This window comes from Lepus europaeus, chromosome 3 (assembly GCF_033115175.1).
Source record: "Lepus europaeus isolate LE1 chromosome 3, mLepTim1.pri, whole genome shotgun sequence".
Lineage (NCBI taxonomy): Eukaryota > Metazoa > Chordata > Mammalia > Lagomorpha > Leporidae > Lepus > Lepus europaeus.
The window spans coordinates 109377631-109398058 of NC_084829.1; the positions used below are offsets into that span (position 1 = coordinate 109377631).

General features: G+C 51.2%; 1 protein-coding gene across 1 annotated transcript in view; it reads right to left on the minus strand.

Moving 5' to 3' along the window:
- Positions 1-286: 286 nt before the first annotated feature.
- Positions 287-20428, minus strand: part of FYN (FYN proto-oncogene, Src family tyrosine kinase) — a 218190-nt gene continuing 198048 nt past the window's right edge. Inside the window, exons 13-14 of the mRNA XM_062186626.1 lie at positions 12324-12455; positions 287-942 (exon numbers count right to left, since the gene is read on the minus strand). Coding sequence (XP_062042610.1) covers positions 734-942; positions 12324-12455 — 341 coding nt within the window. The 3' untranslated portion in view covers positions 287-733. The remainder of the gene's footprint in view (positions 943-12323; positions 12456-20428) is intronic.

Consider the following 20428-nt stretch of genomic DNA (forward strand, 5'->3'; position numbering starts at 1 on the left):
CGTCCATGTACAGGGGTAGTCGTGAAGGAAAAAAGCACAATCCAAGTGAAGAAAAAACAAAAAGAACATGCTTTGCCAAATCCAAAAGAATGAGACCACTGGCCTTTAGAATATCAGTTCTTTTCGATGCTGATTGTGTAGTCAGATCCTCCCTGTGGGTCCTGCAGCTGTGGGTCCCGTGCTGGCCATGGTCTTACATTAGCACCCACATGGTATATGTACAGGGACATACATTATATATTCGTATTTATAAAAAAGAACAAAAAAACCCAAACACCTGCCCCGATTGGTTTTTGTTAAAACATGAAAAAAAATTTTATTGTTTTAGACAAAGAGGCCACTTTTGGAAAATAATACTTTTTTTTTTTAGTTGAATCAGGTGAGGACAGAGTTAAAATCACATAGGATTTGCATTTTAAAAAAAGGAAAGCACTAGGATTGTTGGCACTGGAGTAACTATTTACACTGAACAGAGGTTTGGCCTTTTACATGACATCGATACAATGCATTTTCCAAAGTCTGAGAATTAACAAGGTTCTGTCTCGTATGCTTCACAGAGGAGGTTCGGATGTGGGGACAAGTGTCATTAATGAGGGCCATGGAAGTTCGTCAGCCTCGGAGTCACATGCAATCTGATCCTGCGCCTGCTGGGGCAGCTGGCTACAGAATTGAAAGCTAAGGGGGAGGGAGGGGGAAGCCTCTGGGACAAGGCCTCTCTCTGCAGACCTGGGTCTTAGAGGTTTTCACCAGGCTGATACTGGGGCTCTGTGGCCGTAAAGTAGTCTTCCAGGAAGCTCTGCAAGTACTCAAAAGTGGGGCGCTCCTCGGGGTCCTTTTTCCAGCAGTGGATCATGAGCTCGTGCAGAGAGATGGGGCAGTCCTGCGGGCAGGGCATCCTGTAGCCGCGTTCCACCTGCTCCAGCACCTCCCGGTTGTTCATGCCTGCGAAGACAGGGGCAGTGAGAGCGGGCGCCTCCCGGGCTGCAGGCCCCGCACGCCCCCTCCTCCCACCGGGAGCCACCTCACCCAGCCTCGGGACCCTGCCCTCTGCGGGACACCACGCCGCTGGGAAGGAATGCAGATCTGAGCACAAGAAACCACAAAAGGCAACGTACTGATGACTGCATTTCTCTAACATTCTAGAAGGGGCAAAACTGTGTGGTGGAAAGAAAGTGCATCAGTGGGTGCCAGGGAGGAGGGCAGGAAGGCACGAGAAGGGTCCAGAGGGGTGATGGAGATGCTCTATTTGGGGCCAGCAAACTCTCTGCAAAGGGTCAGAGAGTAAATATTTAATATGTGTGGTTTTGTGGGCTGCATACTATCTCTCTCTCTCTCTCCCTCCCCCCCCCCTCCAACTTTCAAACATGTACAAAACAAAGACAGGCTGGGAGACAGGCCCAGCCCCTGGGTGACGGTCTGTTGTCTCCTGTTATGGGCCCTGTACCTGGTGCTGTGAATGTTTATGTTTGTCAAGACGCCCTGGATTGGATTCTTAACACTGTTGACTTTCATTGTAAGTAAGTGACATTTCAAGGAAGTTGATACGAATGTATGCATAAAGCAGACAACCCCCCCCCACCCCCACCCCCAAGGAGGGCACACTGCCCCTCGCTGACAGCAGCTCTGGGCTCTGTTCAGGAACTTCACCAGTTCATTTCCCCGTGTTCTGGCTCGGCCCTCCTGCCAGCATGGCTGGGTACCATCTGGCCTGCTGACTCCACACTGCACTCAGGGTTGGTGACTTTGACGGGGAGGCAGGGTGTTTCTGAAGACCTCAGCCAGGCCATCTATCATGTGACACCTCTTTGACCCTCTGGGGAGCCGCCTGGCAGGCTGCATGGTGGCAGAGGCGGCAGTAGCAGCAGCAGCAGCGGAAGCCATGGTGGGAGACCACATTGAATGCCGTGACCCCTGTCCTGACTGCTGTGGGCAGCCCTCTCTAGCTTTCCTTTGCCTTTCGCTGTTAGCGCTTCTGCCATCTCTTCACCAAAACCTCGCCTGCTCTGGCTGCTCCTTGGCCTTGAGCCTACACTCTGGAGTCTTCCCCAATGTTTGACTTGGTTAATTTACAGAAGCAAGAATCGGCTTCCAAGACCATAGGGAAACCTGGAATTCTTCCCCCACCGCTCAGGGTTCTGACCAGCAGGACAACACAACCTATGCATGGAGCTGGCTCCAGTCTGCAGGAGGCGGCAGGGCTGCTGGCTACAGCCTCGCCAGCGTGGTCAGAGCACAGGGTGCTGGCCCCAAAGCGCATCTGCTCCCTGGGCTTTTTGGATCGGTCGCCACTTTCCCTGGCTGCACTGTTACTTTTGGAGCTGCCTGGCTCCTGGCTCTCAACCATGGCCCTGTCAGTCACCTGCTTGTCCAAACCCTTTTACGAGGCTTTCTAATTCTCTGCCATGCCATTTCTCAAAGTGATAAAATCTTTCCATTGATGCAGCCCTTTGCTTTAATTAACTGTGAAATGACCTCACGCACATGTCAGGCCGACCGCTCGTTCTGAGACAGTCACCCGTGGCTCTCGCCTCTCCAGGCGTCGTCTGCAGGTGGGTGCTCCAGGGTAGGGACACCAGCTGCGTATATCCTGGGCTCAAATCCTCTGACTGCTGAGAACTCAGGGGTGGGAGGGAGCTGGAAGCACCCCCACCCCCACCCCCACCTCAGGAACCCACAGCTGCTCGGAGGGCACAAGGCAGCCTTTCCCAGCAGTCCTCTCTGCAGATAGAGCAGGGGACATGATGTCCCTGCACCTGCCTGTCCTCAGGGCCCAACCCCAGCAACCTTTGAATACCAGAACTTTTGTGCAGCTTCCTGGGCACCAAACTGATCTCACTGACCTCATCAGAACCCGACCTGGAGAGAGGCCGGTTACTGCCTCCATGAGAGTGCAGATAGCTGTTGGTCCCCCAGACTGTCCTGGGGTGTGGCGTAACACCAGGCACATCTGGTCCCAGGGGTTTTGGCTGGGCAGCCCTGGCATGAGCGACAGCGGCTTCACTGCCCAGCCAGCCTGGAAGGGTTAGGAAGAAAGTGCAGTCACATGTCACCGGCGGCTTCCCCAGTGTTCGCTGTACCACACGTTCTAGTCCAGTCCTGGATTCCTGATGTTTCAGGAACCACAGATCCTGACCCTGCAGGAACTCCTTTCTTGCCATCGCTGCCAGGAGCCCAGAGAAGCTGGAGGAAAGACCAGACTCTCAGAAGTGTGAAAGGCCCTTCTGCAGGTGGCTCCCACCACCCACCCACCCCACCCCCACCCCCGACACCAATGCCTCCGAAGGCTTTAGTCTGACTGTGAAACTGTCCAAACGGCATGGTGGGGTTGAATTAATCACTCACTCTGCTATTGCTCTGTGGAGCTGATGTCTGTAAACGTTTCATTTCATTAAAAAACAAACTACTCAAATAGCAAGAGTTCACTTTTTTAAAATTCTTAATTCAATCTCTGCCAACGGAAAGTTTAATTGGCCGCTTGGGTCGAGCTCCTTTTTCCAGTGCTCAGCCCGAGCTTCACACACACAGCAGATAAGGCCACTTGAACTTCACAGAGCACGCTGAAGCCTCAGCTGCGGCTGCCGGGGTGTGGGGGGGAATGGAGCTGTGACCACGCCCATGCGCTCTCCACTTCCTTTCCTGTCTGCACCCCTCTCCGCTTCCCCTCACCTCCTCTTTCTCTTCTCCTGCTTTCTTCTGCCCAGATCTCTGCAAGCAGGGGTGGGGGAGAGCTGAGCTTATGTAAGCAATTCCATGCATGGGGCCAAGTAGGAACACACCAATGGCAGCCCTGCCAGAAGAGTGGGCTATCTGACACGGTACTTGGCTGACAATGACAACTGGAACGGGACTTGCTCTTTTCCAACATCCACGCGCCAGAACCCACACAGGCTGACCTGCGGACCTGGCACCTACACGGGGTACCCTGTGACCATGAAGAAATACCCACTCAGCAAGGCCAAGCCTGTGTGTAACAACAATAGTGCAATAAATGAGTTGTGTAATATTTGGAAACATAATGTCCTCAGCTATAAGAACTTTGGAAATGGCATCACTTCAAGAATTTGTATTTCAGCCAAATGGATTTTATTCTTCACACTACTCTAAAGATGGGCCCATTTTTTCTTTTCTTTTTTTTTTTTTTTTTTAAATGCTATCACACTTTGGTTGGAAGGAAAACCATGACTTCCTCTCTTTTAGCCACTTTCCCCCAAGGTGTTGGCTTTGCCTAACACTGGGGAGTGCAGGGGAGCCAATGGGAAGGCGATACAGGTCCCTGGGTCCCAGGACACTCAGGAGAGAGACTTGGGGACATGGAGATCTTAGAGAGAAGAGGGCTTAATTGTACTTTTTTTTTTTTTTTTTAAGATTTATTAGAAAGGCAGAGTGACAGAGAGACACAGGAAGAGAGATCTTCCATCTGCTGGTTCACTCTCCAGATGGCCGCATTGGCCAGGGCTGGGCCAGGTTGAAGATGGGCCAGGAGCCTCTTCTGGGTCTCTCACATGGGTGCAGGGGCCCAAGGATTTGGGCCATCTTCCATTGTTTTCCCAGACCATTAGCAGGGAGCTGGATCAGAAGCGGAGCAGCCGGGACTCAAATTGGCACCTATATGGGATACCAGCATCACAGGTGGAGCTTTACCTGCTACACCACCGAGCCAGTGCCGGCCCTGCTGTGCTTCTGAGAAAGTGGACAGGCTGGGGAGACGGTGCCGGGGATGGTTTTCACAGAGATTTGAAGACATGGTGTGATGGCACATTTTAGGGAAATTGCTCTTTTCTGAGCTGTCCGTGAACTCATCAGGTCCCCCCCCCCTCCCTTCTTTTAGGGAGGAAATAAAAATTGCTTTCATTGGAGGAACACTGAAACATATGCATTGGTCGCGGGGGACTTGACTTCCCCTGGGCTCAGTTTCTCCATTTGTCAAACAATAACCTCAAAGCCGGTCCTGTGGCATGGTGGGTGAAGTCACAGCCTGTGGTATCAGCATCCCATATGGGCACAGGTTTGAATCCGGCTGCTCCACTTCTGAGCTAGCTCTCTGCTATGGCCTGGGAAAGTAGCAGAAGATGGTCCAGGTGCTTGGGCCTCTGCACCGGTGTGGGAGACCTGGAAGAAGCTCCTGGATCCTGGATTTGGATTGGCACAGCTCCAGCCGTTGTGGCCATTGGGGGAGTGAACCAGTGGATGGAAGACCTCTCTCTGTCTCTCTGTAACTCTGCTTTTCAAATAAATAATCTTTTTTTTTTTTTTTTTAAGAAACAGTACTCTCAATGTTCACTGTGCTTTCAGCTGCTTGATAAAAACTGTCTTATGTGACCTAAGATGGATCTCTAAGATACATCCCAGTATGGATCTCAGAGAGACCCTCTCTGTACAGCCAGAGGTAAGAGCCATTCCCTGTTCAGGTCTGCACCGGCATCTAGCTTTGGGTTGCAAGAGCCCAGATTTTTATGCCTTGTGAACAATTAAATACTGATGGGGCGGGTGTTTAGGTTATCAGATATCCAAATCACCTTTGCAAACGGAGAGGAAAATCAAAGGATTCTGTGTATCTGGCCTCCTTCTGCGGCTCCCCTCGCCGCTCGGTCAAGCACTGTAAAAGCCCCTCTTGCTTACTGGGCTGCTGCGGGGTGCTGCGCTAGTGCCGCGGGGAAGGAGGGGGTGAGCTCATGGTGCTTGCTCAGCACAGCCTGCGCCAAGGCGAGTGCCCGCGTGATCAGCCGCCTGCGCGCTCTGGTTATCAGAGGGCAATAACCAGGAGGCTGCAAGTTAGGTCTGCAGATAGGATCAAAGTAAGAATTCTAGGCAGTGCACCGCTGATCAAAGAGTATGGCTGGAGATGAAGAAGTGATCTCGGGAGGGCACGAGGAGGATTCGTTTTGTTTCTCTCTGCCCATCCGACCGGACAGCCCAGGGCAGCTGTGTTTATTAAGCCTAACGCAGTAATAAATACAGAAATGATGGGTACTCGGTGCCGCAACACGCGAAGGTTATTCACAGCTGATGACGCAGTATCATAAAGGGCCCCTTTGTCCCAGCAATGGAGACGTGTAAGAGAGGCTGAGCGGCCGTTAGGAGGGGCTGGGATCCCTCACAGCTGGGAAGGCGGGGGCAGAATGCGATGCCCACGCCGTCTGCTCATGGGTCACACCGGCCAAGCGAAACCTTATAGGGGCGGTGGCTGTGTGACCCCTGGGCATCCAGGCTGGATTCCTTCTCCAACACTGCGAGCTCAGACAAAGCCCCAGCGAAGGCAGGGGACCCTGCGTCCTCGGCTGGGGTGAGAGGTTTCATCTTGCTCCCCACCCTCCTCCCAGGCCATGACGAATGCCTTCCTGCCGGTGTGCGCAGGCTGAGCATAGAGGGATTTGTGCCTGTGGTTCGGGGCTCAGGGAGGAGTGAGGTGGGACTGGTCTCTCTGTGACGAAGGCACTCCTAGTTTCATAAACTGCCCTGGCCCCCTGAAGTCATTATCAAGTGACTGGCTGCGTGCAGGCCAGTCCGGCAGCTGTCACTTGCTGGGTGACTGGTGATAAGTGTGGTCTGCTTCAGAAAACTGTCCTGCTCCGCCAGAGCCTGCCAAACACCCATGGCAGGTGTCCAGTTCCGAGCAAGGGCACAGGATGGCTGGGGCACTCTGCCGTGTGCGGTGCAGGGACCTGATGCTTCCACGGCTCACGGGTCAGTTTCCCAGAACAGCTTTGCAGCCGGGGGCCACCTTGAGGCTGCAGGACACAGTCCACCTCCATGTGATGATGATGGGACAGAGACAAGGCTTTGCAGGCCATGGGGGCAGACCTGAACATCTTCCCACATCTCATGGACCTTTTTTTTGGTGACTCTTTCTCTTGCCAATCCTTACAGAGAGACTCCTAGGGGTCAGACATGGCGCTGGGCACTGGGAATACACAGAGGCAGCTGCCTTCCCTCTCAGGGCACGCAGAGCTACTGGGGGAAAGACTAAGACCTAAAGGGGCGCTCCGACAGACAAGGAGCAGAGCGAACTGCAGCAAGCCGAGGGGCAACCCCTGGGGTCTGGAGGTGAGGAAGGCCTCTCCCAGGAGACCTTTGAAAGTCTCTGAGGCAGACGGGGAGCCAAGGCGAGACACTTGCATGCTCATGAAACATCTCTCGCATGTGGTGGGCTGGGGTGGTGAGAGAGAAACCGTAAGTCAGATCACGTCTCCTGTCCACAGTCCACCTTGCTAAGTTGTAAAAGCTAAAGACCTAATAATGACCTGGGAAGGCCCTATTGGATCTGCTCCGGGGCCCCTTGTACCTCCTGCTCCCTCCACTCCAGCAACACTGTCCTCTGGTGATGCACCTGCCACTCGCCCTTCTTTCTGTGGGAAGGCTCTGCCTATCACCACCAACACCCCCCTCTCCCCCAGCTCCAGCCTCCCTTGGTTCAGTTCTGTACTCACACAGCAGCTTCCCAGGCAGGGCCCCCTTTGCCACCCACTCCTAACAGTCTGTCTCCCTTCCCCGTTTCATTTTCTCTCTACTCATCACCAGCAGCCAACATTCAACATATTTCGCGTATTTATCTTTGTTGTGTTTCCTTCAAGAAGAATGAAAGTTCGTGAAGACAGGAATTTTCATCTGTTGGTTTACCGCTAGAGCGCTGGTGCCCTGGGACAGTACTTGGCATACAGTAGGCGTTTAATAGACACGTGAAGAGACCCGAGGAAAAGGCTGATGAACGACTACGCAAAATTAAGCTTCCGGAGTTTATCTGGAAGGCAAAGGAAAGCCCTCGGTGTCTTCAGCTAGCAGCCTGACATAACTCAGTCCATGTTTGAGGATGGTTACTCTGCCGGTGCTAGAGACAGGGACAGGATGGCGGTGGTGCATGGGAGGCAGAAGTCCCACAAAGAGGTCACCACACAAGTGGACGACAGCCTGACATGGGCAGTGGAGGTAAAGGCAGAGAAGAGACAGATGTGAGACGTTTTGAAGGCAAAAATATCATGCTTTTTATGCCTCAAGCCCAGAAAACTGCTTTTACTCAAGTGTTTTGATTTCTTATATACAATGATCCATCAGTATAAAGTCACTGCTAATCTTGATGGAAGGAACGGTTTGAATCCCGGCGTACAGAAAAGCAAGCTAGACCGCGATGCTGAGAACACATCAGGTCAGGCCGCTGGCAGGCAACAGGTGCACGGAGCCAACCTTCGATCCGTGTCCATCTTTGTGCCATGCCTTGGAAGCAACCTTCCCCTGTGGTCAGGGGCGCGGCTCCTCCTCACTGCCTGCCTGCTCTCCTCGGCCTCACAAGTCAGTATTCGCTGCTCGGCTTCAAGGCTCTCTTCCAGTCTGAGATGTCCCTCTCTTCTCTTTTATCCATTCCTCTCACAAACCTCGCTAACTAACCAACTGATCCGAGGTTTTATTGTCTCCTAATCTACTTCCCCTTCATTTGGTCACATCTCACATCTTCCGTGCTCGTTCCTTCTCTGAGGTCCATTTCTGGACTGTCTCCAGTGCTGGGCAACAACAGCTAGGAGCTTTTCATGAAACTTCCTTTCAAGCCACATCTTCCTTCCCCACCTCATTCTCACCTAGCAGCCAGGTACCTCTCCTGTGAGTTTAAAGGTGGCAGAAGGCTACTGTCAGGCACCTAATACCTTGAAAATACATTCTAGCCAACCAAGAAACTATCACCTGTAGAATGGGAGTGTTTGGCCTAGTGGTTAAGAAGCAGACATCCTACATTGGAGTACCTGGTACGATTCCTGGCTCTGGCTCCTGACTCTAGCTTCCTGCTAATGCAGACCCTGGAAGGCAGTTGGTGAAGGCTCAAGTACTTGGGCCCCTGCATGCATGTGGGAGACCTGGATTGAATTCTCAGCCCTGGCTTCAGCCCAACTCAGTGCCAGTAGTTGTGGGCATTTGGGGAAAGACCCAGCAGATGGGAGTTCTGTCAGTCAGTCTATAGCTGTCTCCCTGATGCTTTGCTTCTCAGATAAGTAAATTAAAATGTAAAAAAATGTAGCATAGGCCGGCGCCGTGGCTTAACAGGCTAATCCTCCGCCTTGCAGCGCCGGCACACCAGGTTCTAGTCCCTGTTGGGGTGCCAGATTCTATCCCGGTTGCCCCTCTTCCAGGCCAGCTCTCTGCTATGGCCCGGGAAGGCAGTGGAGGATGGCCCAAGTCCTTGGGCCTTGTACCTGCGTGGGAGACCAGGAGAAGCACCTGGCTCCTCTCTTCGGATCAGCACGATGCGCCGGCTGCAGCGGCCATTGGATGGTGAACCAACGGCAAAAAGGAAGACCTTTCTCTCTGTCTCTCTTTCTCTATCCACTCTGCCTGTCCAAAAAAAAAAAATGTAGGATGGATGTCATTATGGACAGAGATGGTGGTCTGTCCTGGGCTAGGACTAACAGGCTCAGGCTCAGGGCAGGAGGGGTGAGAAACGATCCCTGGGCCCACGCTGACAGACGTGGCCACACAACCACCGGTGAGAAGGTAGAGCGAGGTCCTTCCTTTCACAGAGACACCTGGATGAGGCTTTGGGAAACTGCTTGTTCCTTTGGAACTGTTCTCCTTCATTAGGGTGATAATCCTGTAACTAGAACCCTTTGTAAAAGCTTCTCCCTCTAGAAACACCTGTTACATTCAGGAGTCCAGTTAAATATGCTTATAGCTGTGCTAACAAACAAAGCCAGGACACCCCGGTGGCAAGGAGAACAGACCCCGGAATAGTCATCTGTGGTTTTGCACGGGTGTCGCTCCCCTGCTGCCCCAGAGTCTTGGTCACCAGTCTTGGGGCAGTGCAATGAGGTATCCCCTGGCCACAGCCTACCTTTCCTGTTGCACCCCCAGGCACCTCACGCCTCACCTTATCCGGCCCTGAGGCTCCTGGAATCAGCCCCTCCTCCTCCCAGGTCTTGGTGCCTCCCACCTGCCAGATGGGGCTCTGCCCTCTTCCTCACCTGCTTTCCTGGCCTTCCTGGCACACAGCCCTCTCTCCACACCCCTGCAGAGCCAGAGGCTGCCATGAAAGTCCCTGTACAGCAGCAGTGGCTCCCTCGCACCACTGTGCGCAGCCAGCCTGGTGCAGTTCTCACGGCAGATTCCTAGGCCAGCTGCACGCAGATCCATTGTATGCAGGTGTCCCCACGCGAGTGCCTCTGGCTCCAATCTTTTTTTTTTTTTTTTTGACAGGCAGAGTGGACAGTGAGAGAGAGAGAGACAGAGAGAAAGGTCTTCCTTTGCCGTTGGTTCACCCTCCAATGGCCGCAGTGGCCGGCACGCTGCGTCTGGCGCACCGCACTGATCCAAAGTCAGGAGCCAAGTGCTTCTCCTGGTCTCCCATGCGGGTGCAGGGCCCAAGGACTTGGGCCATCCTCCACTGCACTCCTGGGCCATAGCAGAGAGCTGGCCTGGAAGAGGGGCAACCGGGACAGAATCCGGCACCCCGACTGGGACTAGAACCCGGTGTGCCGGCGCCGCAAGGCGGAGGATTAGCCTAGTGAGCTGTGGCGCCGGCCTGGCTCCAATCTTAAGAGGCAAGTTGGGGACCACCATGGAGACATTCAAGCTGTCTACCACTTAAGGATCATCTCCAACTACAACAAATGAGTGACCAAACCTGGCTGATTTCTCCCCAGGTCTGATGCCTCTCTTTCCTGTCTGTCTGTAAGTGCCAGGGTTGCTGGGACTGAACTGATAGATGTGTTCACTACTCTCTCCAGCTCCCGGGGAGGAGCCTCGTCTGCCCATGGCAGAAACCCCTCCAGGTTCTTGTTGGCAGTATGGGCATCCTAGCTGTACCATTTCCCAGGCAGGACAAGACGCCTGGCACAGCCCGCCCTTACTGAAGCCACGCTGGACGAAGGAACGCTTGGCTAAGTTGTAAAGTGAAGCCACTTTCCTCAACGCTAAAACCCAAACAGACACCTGCCTTCTTTTCCTGCAGCTTCTACCTCCAGCCCTTCTGTATTGGCTTCCGTGTGACACCCCCAGCCCCCACCCCCACCCCACCCCCACCAACAAAGCGCCTTTGGATTCCTGGAAGGGGAAGGCTTCACAGAACCGCAAAACAACCTTGAACTTCCCCCATTCTCCCAATGGCATTTAACACAACGACTGACCAGGGGAGATCAGAAAGGGATTAGTTCAAAATGCAGACGATTAAAAAAAAAAAAAAAAAGGAGGTGCCTTCGCATCTTCAAAACCCCCGAGAGCCCTGCACATTTTCTGCTCTCCAGAAGCGAATCAAAAACACCCACGCGGCCTCCAGCCCCTCCCGCCGGCGCTGCGGCAGCCGTGGGGCCGGCGCCCTGTGCGGCACTGCAGGGCCGGGGATTTTGTCAATTTTGTCTCGGTGCCAGTCCCGCTCTTCCAGGAGTCCTGGGGCTGCGGTAGCCCAGAAAGACATCCTCTTTCCACGCGCTCCTCCGCGTTCTCTGAAGATGACCAGAAACCATCATAAAAGAGGAACAAAGGGATTACAAATTAATCTGCTCTGGCTGGCTCCTCTGACTGCCGAGATACGATTACAAACCCAGGATTTGCAAGAGACCTACATTCCTCATTAATCTCTCCTATCGTTTCCATCGCCTTTTTTTTTTTTTTCCTTTTTAGCTCCTTTTTTAGGCAGGGGGTGAGGGGGAGCTACGTGCTTCCTTCACTCAGCAGTAACTGAAAAATATGTCCTTAACATTTCAGAAAGTAGATCGTGCCTGCGCTGTGACCACTAAAGCGTAGAGGTGAAATGGCACGAGTGTCCTTCACGCCCCCATCTGCCTAAATTAATGAATTTAAGCATAGAGGAGAAGCTAAACCAGAGGTTTCTTTGCAGAGCACGGAATCTGATAACCCAGGAAAATTCCAAGCGCTAACGATCTCCAGTTCTTTATATCCCACCGGCTTTTGTTCTCCCCCATCTTGCCTGCTCAGCAACAGGCAGTGAGAGTTTCTCAAGTGCAATTCACGCGTGCCTCTCGGTCCCTTTGGCCATCTGGAGCCGGGGCCTGCAGACAGAGCAGGTCCTGGCATCTCCCTGACAGCTCTGCTCCGCGGGTCACTGCTGCAGGGTAACCACAGAGCAGCGGGGGCTTTTCTCCTTCTGTTTGGGCGGAGGCTGTGCCGGTGACCTTTCTGCTCCGGGAGTCACAGACATGGGCTCCTACTGAGAGTGGAGAGAGCCCCTCCGCCGACTTCACCCGGGCTGCTAATTATATCAAAGCCAGCACACGGTTCCTGGTGGCTGCTTGTCTGCTCCTGGTGCTGCGGCTCTCTGGTTAGAAGGTGGGGTTGGGGCTGAGAAAGCACCCCCATCAGAGGCCCGTATCCACGGGTCCTGCTCTTACCTGGGTATGGCACTCTCCCTTTGGTGACCAGCTCTGTGAGTAAGATTCCAAAAGACCACACGTCAGACTTGATCGTGAATCTCCCATACAGGGCGGCTTCGGGGGCCGTCCACTTGATGGGGAACTTGGCGCCTGCAGGAACGGATACATGGTTACTCATCAGGGGGACAGCAGCACACGGGGTTTGCAGCAGGGGTAAGGAAAGGAGAAGACATTGCCCCGGGGCAGGTTTAGCAGAGTGCGACAGGAGTGGACTGTGACTGAGACGAGGGGTCTAGTCCTGACACTGTGACCTTAAACACATCAGTTTCATTTTGGTTTTTCCATAAAAGAGGTGGACTTCACACTCCTTTCACATGAACCTCAATGAAGACAGGGCGCGGTGGGGCTTGCGGCTCTGGTTTCCGGAACTCGAATCTCTGACTTCACCGAGTGCTATAGGTTTCATCGGAGCACAGCTAAAGTTGTGACTTAGAGAACCGATATATGCATTTTTTCCTTTGGCTTTGAAATAATGCTACCTTACTAAAGACACAGAGGAGTAAACCACGGTGTTACTCTCGCAAATTCTCTGGCATGTAAGATCGGAGCTTGCTCTTAGGAGGTGCACAAGAGCCCGATCAGTCCACCATGCTGCTTCCAGGGTGGAGACACTGGATGTGTTCCTGTGCTCTGCTGAACAGGGCTGTGTTTCCCCAAGGCCTCTCACACCCACAGAGCAGGAGCGGTTTTGCCTTGGGCTGCTTCCCTCCTCACACTTCCTTTCTTACCTAATGCCACACCTTCTCCCTCCCAAAGTCACCTTTCTCCCCTATGTGATCTTACCTCCCTTTCTCCTGGCAGCTGGAGAGGGCCCTGTTTAACGTTTGCTATTTTATTTACAATTCTAAACATATTTATTTTCACCTTATTTGAAAAGGCAGAGTGTCCCAGAAAGAAAGAAAGAAAGAAAGAAAGAAAGAGGTGAGGGAGAGAGGCAGAGAGGGAGAGAAGGAGAGAGGGAGGGGGGAGGAAGGGAGGGAGGGAGGGAGGGAGAGAGAGAGGAAGAGAGAAATCTTTCATCTGCTAGTTTACTCCCTAAATGCCGGCCACAGCTAGGGCTGTGCTAGGAACCAAGAACTCCATCCAGGTCTCCCATGTGGGTGGCAGGGACCCAAGTACCTGAGCCATCACCTGCTGCCTCCCAGAATGCCAACAGCAGGAAAATGGATTGGAAGCAGAGCAGCCAGGACTCAAACCAAACTCTGCTATGGGATGCTGGCATCCCAAGAGGTGACTTAACAGCTGCAACCAACGCCCAGCCCTAATATTTGTTTTTCGGAGTAGCCTTGCCTCAGTGACTATCTTATGGGTTTCCTATTTTTCAAGACCAAGGAGCAAATCTGTGCCAGAATCAGTGCAATCATGTCTTTCAAATTTCTCTGATCATTAGAGGAATCTTCTCCCTACCAGAGGGAAGGGTGGGGTCCACCCTGTTCTTTACCATGTGCGATGAACATACAGGGAATTGGAGTACACTCAGTGGCCCGGGCTCATATACATTAAGCTAAGCAATTATAAAACAATTCCTGCTATTTCACTGAACAAACTAACAGAAAAACATATGGAATTTTTTATTACAGATGCAAACACAATTATATGTTTAAAGCAGTTAATTCTGTTTAGGAGTGCCTAAAAAAGGTATAGAAAGGCTGACAAAAATCGGAAATTTTCATGATAACTTCTGCGAAAAGCCACCATGTGCAAAAGTGGTAAATGATTAAAACCTTTAAATTAGCAAGTTTTTAATAACCAGAGGGGTGATAAATTGCAGTGATTAGATTTTTTGTTTTAAATACAATGCATGATAACATTTTCAGCAAATCTACCCTGGCATTTCCTGGCAATAGAATTTTCCTCTCCATCTCCTCTGTGCCAGTGTGAAATGAAATTAAAACAACAACAACAACAACAGAAAACCCGAGCCATTTCATTATGTGGCATCTCACACGAATCCCGGAGCAGGAAAGTTAACTCTCGAGATTTCTCCTGCTTTCCTGCACTGAGCTATCTGTAATTAGCTGTGTTTCGCAAGCACTGTTATTTATATCTTTCCTTTCGTGCTGGAGGATTCCACGTAAGACCTGGTATTCTCTGAATAGTCATTTTGCTTTTAAAGTTTCCTTCTAAGCACTCTTCTCCCACTTGCTCTCCTGGAGCCTTCTGTTCACAGGGCTTTGGGATGGGATGAATGGGATGGGCTGGCCTCAGGGTTTGGAACAGACTGTCCTGGCCCAAAGCTCAGCTGGAGCTTTTTTTTTATAAAATTTTTAAGGAATACAAATTTCGTAAGTACAACTTTAGGAATATAGCTATTCTTCCCAGCATACCCACCCTCCCACCCCTACTCCTCCTCCCTCTCCCCTTGCCAGTCCTGTTTCTCCACTGAGATTCATTTTCAGTTAACTTTGTACACAGAAGACCAGCTCTATACTAAGTAAAGATTTCAACAATTTGCAAACACGCACACACGCACAACTGTTTTGAGAACTAGTTTTACAGTTAACTCTTATAATAAAACTCATTGAGGACAGAGGTCCTGCATGGAGTTACTGCACAGTGACTCCTGTTGTTAGTTTAACAATTAACACCCTTATGTGTCAGTGACCACCGGAGGCTCTTGACAGGAGCTGCCTAGGCTAAGGAAGCCTTTTGAATCCACAAACTCCGACAGTATTTAGACAAGGCCATAAGCAAAGTGGAAGTTCTCTCCTCCCTTCAGAGCAAAGTACTTCCTTCTTTGATGGCCCCTTCTTTCCACTGGGGTCTCACTCACAGAGATCCTTCATGTAGAACATTTTTTGCCACAGTGTCTTGGCTTTGCATGTCTGAAATGGCAGAGCTCTCTTGCTTCAGAGAATTAAAGGTAGATTGGCTTCCTTCCTATTTAAACCGTCTCTTGAGTCAAATGGTTGGAAGTGTCTGATTTTCTATGAAGAAGATGGAATTCTTTTCTCGACTGAGCAGACAAATTCTGCAAATGAAATGTCAAACTTGGGAGCCTTCCTTCCCATTTTTTGACTCATGCGGCACTGGTGAAGGTGTCTGTGACTGAAGGTAAACTCTTTAAATTTGGAAAAGTCATTTAGGATTTTCCGAGATTTCAAAACGACAGGTTTAAGAAAAAAAAAAAGTCAGTATATAAGTTAGCTGCACTTGGCTGCGTGGTTACTTTCTCACTGTACAGTCCACAATAAGGATTATATGCATATCGCTTTGTCAACATGTAAACAAAGGATACAGAACATAATGGGCAAGAAATCATTTGTAGCCATAGACTTTGACTTACATAATGAGAGCTTAAGATTCATTTTTCATTCGTTTTTTTCTTTCTTATTAAAAAAGACTTACTTATTATTTATTTGAAAGTCAGAGTTACACACACACACAGGGAGACAGAGAGAGACGGAGTGAGCTCTTCCATTTGCTGGATCACTCCTCAGATAGCCACAATGGCTAGGGCTGGGCCAGGCCAAAGCCAGGAGCCAGGAGCTTCTCCGAGGCCTAAGCACTTGGGCCATCTTCCGTTGCTTTCCCAGGCCATTAGCAGGGAGCTGGATCGGAAGTAGAGCAGCCAGGACACAAACCGGTGCCCATATGGGATGCCAGCCTCACAGGTGGTGGCTTAACACCGTATGGCACAGCACCAGCCCCATACTAGTTTCCTTTTGAAGATAAGAAGTATACTTACACCAAGCATTCACTATGCATTTGCAGGGACAAAAAGCATGAATGAGCTAGTCCAGCTTCTCTCCTATTTCCTTTCTTCTGTCTTAAAATAGCAGCCACTTCTGACAAAGGAGTCTTCTCTAAAGATAACTCATATTTTCCTTTTCAAGGAAGATAAAAGGCTAAATTAAAGCAGGGACAAGCTAGTAACAATTCACTGAGGTCTCCACCAGAAAGAACTAACGCTCATTCTTCTGCTCCTCTGATTACCTCCATTCCCCTTTATCTCCATCCCCTACCTCGTGACAGTACAAGACGTAGCTCTAAACGGGGCAGAGCTAAGCACTGGTCCTTGGCAGGAGTCTTTGCAAACGGCTGTGCAGGCTGCACACTGCAAAACCACATCTATGTGGACAGTGTCCTTATGGCTGTCCAGTTCAGGCAGCACCCTGCTGGAGCCTGCAATGGCCTCTTTCCTTGGGTGAGGTTAGGGAAGCTCAAAGACTGGGAGCAAAGACAGATTTTTCTGGGTGCAAATGTTGTCTTTCTCTCGCCCTCTTTTTAAAGCTTTATTTTTATTTTATTTGAGAGGCAGAGAGACAGAGACAGAGACAGAGGGGGAGAGAGAGAGAGAGAGAGAGAGAGAGAGAGAGAGAGAGAGAGAGAGAAGAGAATCTTCATATGCTGGTTCACTCCCCAAACAGCTACTTTGAAGCCAGGAACCAGAAGCTTCTTCTGGGTCTCCAATGTGGGTGCAGGGGTCCAAGCACTTGGGCTATCCTCTGCTGCTTTCCCAGGTGCATTAGCAGGGAGCTGGATCGGAAGTGGAGCAGCTGGGACTTGAACTGGTGCCCACACGGGATGCCAGCACTGCAGGTGGCGGCTTAACTCATTATGGCGTAGTGCTGGCCCCTGCCTTTCTCTTGAAAACAGGGTCTACCCTCATATTTTTTCACAGATACGATGGCAGGCATAAAGTCAGGATCACAACTGTCTTCTCAGCAGTGTGGACTTTCAGAAAAAGTAAGAAAATGCAAGGAGATCTCTACTACAATCCCCTTAGTCTTGCTACGTATCTAGCTGACTCGTGCTCCCTTGAGATCCTCCTGTCTGGATGCGGGCTTCAGAGGTGAACACGATTTTCTCTCCTTTGCATTTTACTGGCGGAAAGACAGCAAGCTGTGCAGGTGACCATCACTGGTGCCACGGAGCCGCTTGATTTTTGGAGCGCACTGCAACACTCCGTGTATTTGTTCAACATGTACATGAATTTAAACAAAGAGCACTCTTTTCCATTTCTTACTGAAATAGAATTCTTGTTTAATTTGAGAGGGAGGAATGGACAACAGAGGGTGAACGAGATGCTGGTTCCCTCCCCCAAGTGCTTGTAATAGGATCCAGGATCCAGAAGCCAGGGACTCAATCCAGGGCACCTACAAGCTGGCAGGAATCCCAATTACTTGAGCCATCACTGTGGCCTCCCTTGGTCTGCATTAGCAGGAAGCTGGAGTCAAGAGCACAGTCAGGAATCCAAGCCAGGCACTCTGAAGTAGGATGTGGCACTGTAAACACCAGCTGGCTAAACACCAGCTCCCTGAGTCTCGTAAGCCAATACATAAGGTCGTAAGAAGTATGTATAAACTCGGAAATATCTTTGCCATTGAATTGTTCTCCAAGTAATATTTGCAAATTTTACCAACCTCCCAAGGGAAAATCATGGCTGAAATCTTGACTTGATAATGTCACTGGGGCTCATGTACCGAACTACTGGGTGAGAGTATATTTGGGCTTTAGTCATTGGACTAAATATAGGTAAGAGTAAACTTGTGATTAAACTCCCTAGAGCATTATATAAGGCCAGTTAGCTTAGGCTGAATCATTTCATGGAGAGACCAGTGCTTTAAAAAATAACTTCTGGCCGGCGCCGCCGCTCACTAGGCTAATCCTCCATCTTGCGGCGCCGGCACACCGGGTTCTAGTCCCGGTCGGGGCACTGGATTCTGTCCTGGTTGCCCCTCTTCCAGGCCAGCTCTCTGCTGTGGCCAGGGAGTGCAGTGGAGGATGGCCCAAGTGCTTGGGCTCTGCACCCCGTGGGAGACCAGGATAAAGCACCTGGCTCCTGCCATCAGATCAGCACGGTGTGCCGGCCGCAGCGTGCCAGCCGCGGCGGCCATTGGAGGGTGAACCAACGGCAAAAAGGAAGACCTTTCTCTCTGTCTCTCTCTCACTGTCCACTCTGCCTGTCAAAAAATTAAAAAAAAAAATAACTTCTAATATACGTCTCAACCTTGCTTCTTTTCTAAGTTCGAGAGACGCGACAGGAGTGGTCATGGGCTCTTGGCTTCAGCGATGGAACCTCCCCCTGGTTTCCTGACTTGCATAACCAATCTTCTCAGTGTCTCCCTTGGGATGTCTCAAGCGACCGCTCACATTTAACATTCAAAATGGGTCTTCCCCACCACGGGGCTTTTTTTTCAGTATTTGCCACCTCTGTAAACCACCACGAGGTAACAAAAAGACACCAGGATCCCAAGAGCCATCCTGGTCTGGATGCTCTGCCAACGTCTGGTCTCTGTACGCAGACATCTGCACAGTGCCTGCCTGCAGAAGGAGCTCAGTGGATCCGTGCTGAGTGATCCTGGCCCCTCCTGCTCTGCCATTCTCCATACCGAGCCCACTGTTAGATTCCGCTCGGTCCTTACCCTTGTTTAGTCCTCTTCATCCTTACTACCCTCATGCCAGACCTCACTCACTCACCATCACTGTCTGGACTGTTGCAAGAGCTTTACAACGGGATCCATATGCACAGCCTGCCCCTACCTGCTTCTCCGGCCTCTTCTTGCTAACCCAGACCTCCTCTCCTCTGCTTCTGTCTCTATGGCCCCAACCTCTCCATCGACCTTCTGTGGTTGCTGTGCACGTGCCAAGCTCCTACCTGCTTCAGGGCCACAGGAGAGGCTGTACCCCCTGGTCCCCGTGGTGGATTCCTGCCTTTGTTCTTAGCCTAAGGGTTCCTTGCACAGGGAACTTTTTCCTGGTCAACAGGTCTGGGGGAGGCTTCCTAGCTCGTGCAGCCAGAGCAACTCGCTGTCTGTAGCTGTTACGATTAAAGTGCAATGAACAGGTGAGCTGTCTCTGCAGACAGATGCTGGCTTCAATGGCTGGAGCCTGCCTTCGTGGATGGCCGCTGCATCCCCCGTGCTGAGCCCAGTGGCACGTGCTCTGAAGGCACGGATAACCAGGTACTGAGTGAATGAGAGCAGAGCCTTCCCTTTCAGACTAAAGAGCCATGGTTCCTCACGGAGTTTCTATCAGTTCTTGGCCTTTGTCTTTGGTGACAGCACCAGTGTCCCTGTCACCATCTTGACGCCCTCTTAAGGGGCTAACAATTGCCACCTACAATGGAGAAGCATCTGCCATGCACTCATGAAACTTAAAGAGCCCTGACTTTGGACTGCAAATCCCTTCAGGGTTGAGATGGCTCTGTCTGAGGCAGAGGAGCCCCAGCCTTGGCTCTGTGAGGAACAAGGGTCCTGGTTTGTGAGGCTGCACTTGGGGACCGGAAGTAGAATGACAGGTCACAAGAGGCCTTGGGAGGGTTCAGTGACAGCAAGGGGAAAATCCTTTTCCTAACAGACTGGGAAGAGAGCAGGTACCTGGACACCAATCTTTCCAACCTCATAGGGCCCTGGTCTTTCTCGTTTGAAGTGAGGTTAATGACCATCCACACTTCAAATGAGAGGGGGGAGGCGGCTGTGGATTTATTCATCTTTCAAAGTCTGTTCACAAAAATCAGCAACAAAAATCCTCACCACTGCTGGGCTGGTTTCTTCTCTCTCCTCCTACTACACGCATCTCTGGAGTCTCACCCCTGCCCCCATGCCTGGCCCTGTACTTGGTCCCTGACTCTCATGGAGCTTGCAGCTTACACTGGGCAGGAGCTAGCACAAACAAATGGCCAGCTGCAGTTAAGTGCGATCAAGAATAATACACTGGGGCCAGCACTGTGGTGCAGTAGGCTAAGCCTCTGTCTGTGATGCCTGCATCCCATATGGGTGCCAGTTTGTGTCCTGGCTGCTCCTCTTCCAATCCAGCTCTCTGCTATGGCCTGGGAAAGCAGTAGAAGATGGCCCAAGTCCTTGGGCCCCTGCACCCACATGGGAGACCCAGAAGAAACTCCTGGCTCCTGGCTTTGGATCGGCGCAGCTCCACCCGTTGTGGCCATTTAGGGAATGAACCAGTAGAAGGAAGATCTTTCTGTCTCTCCCTCTCTCTGTCTATAACTTTGCCTCGCAAATAAATAAATTAAATAATAAAAAAGAATAATACATTGGGGACAAGGGCAGATTTATGGTGGGGCTTTGGAAGCCCCTCTGGGGACCCTAGATCCCCTCCTG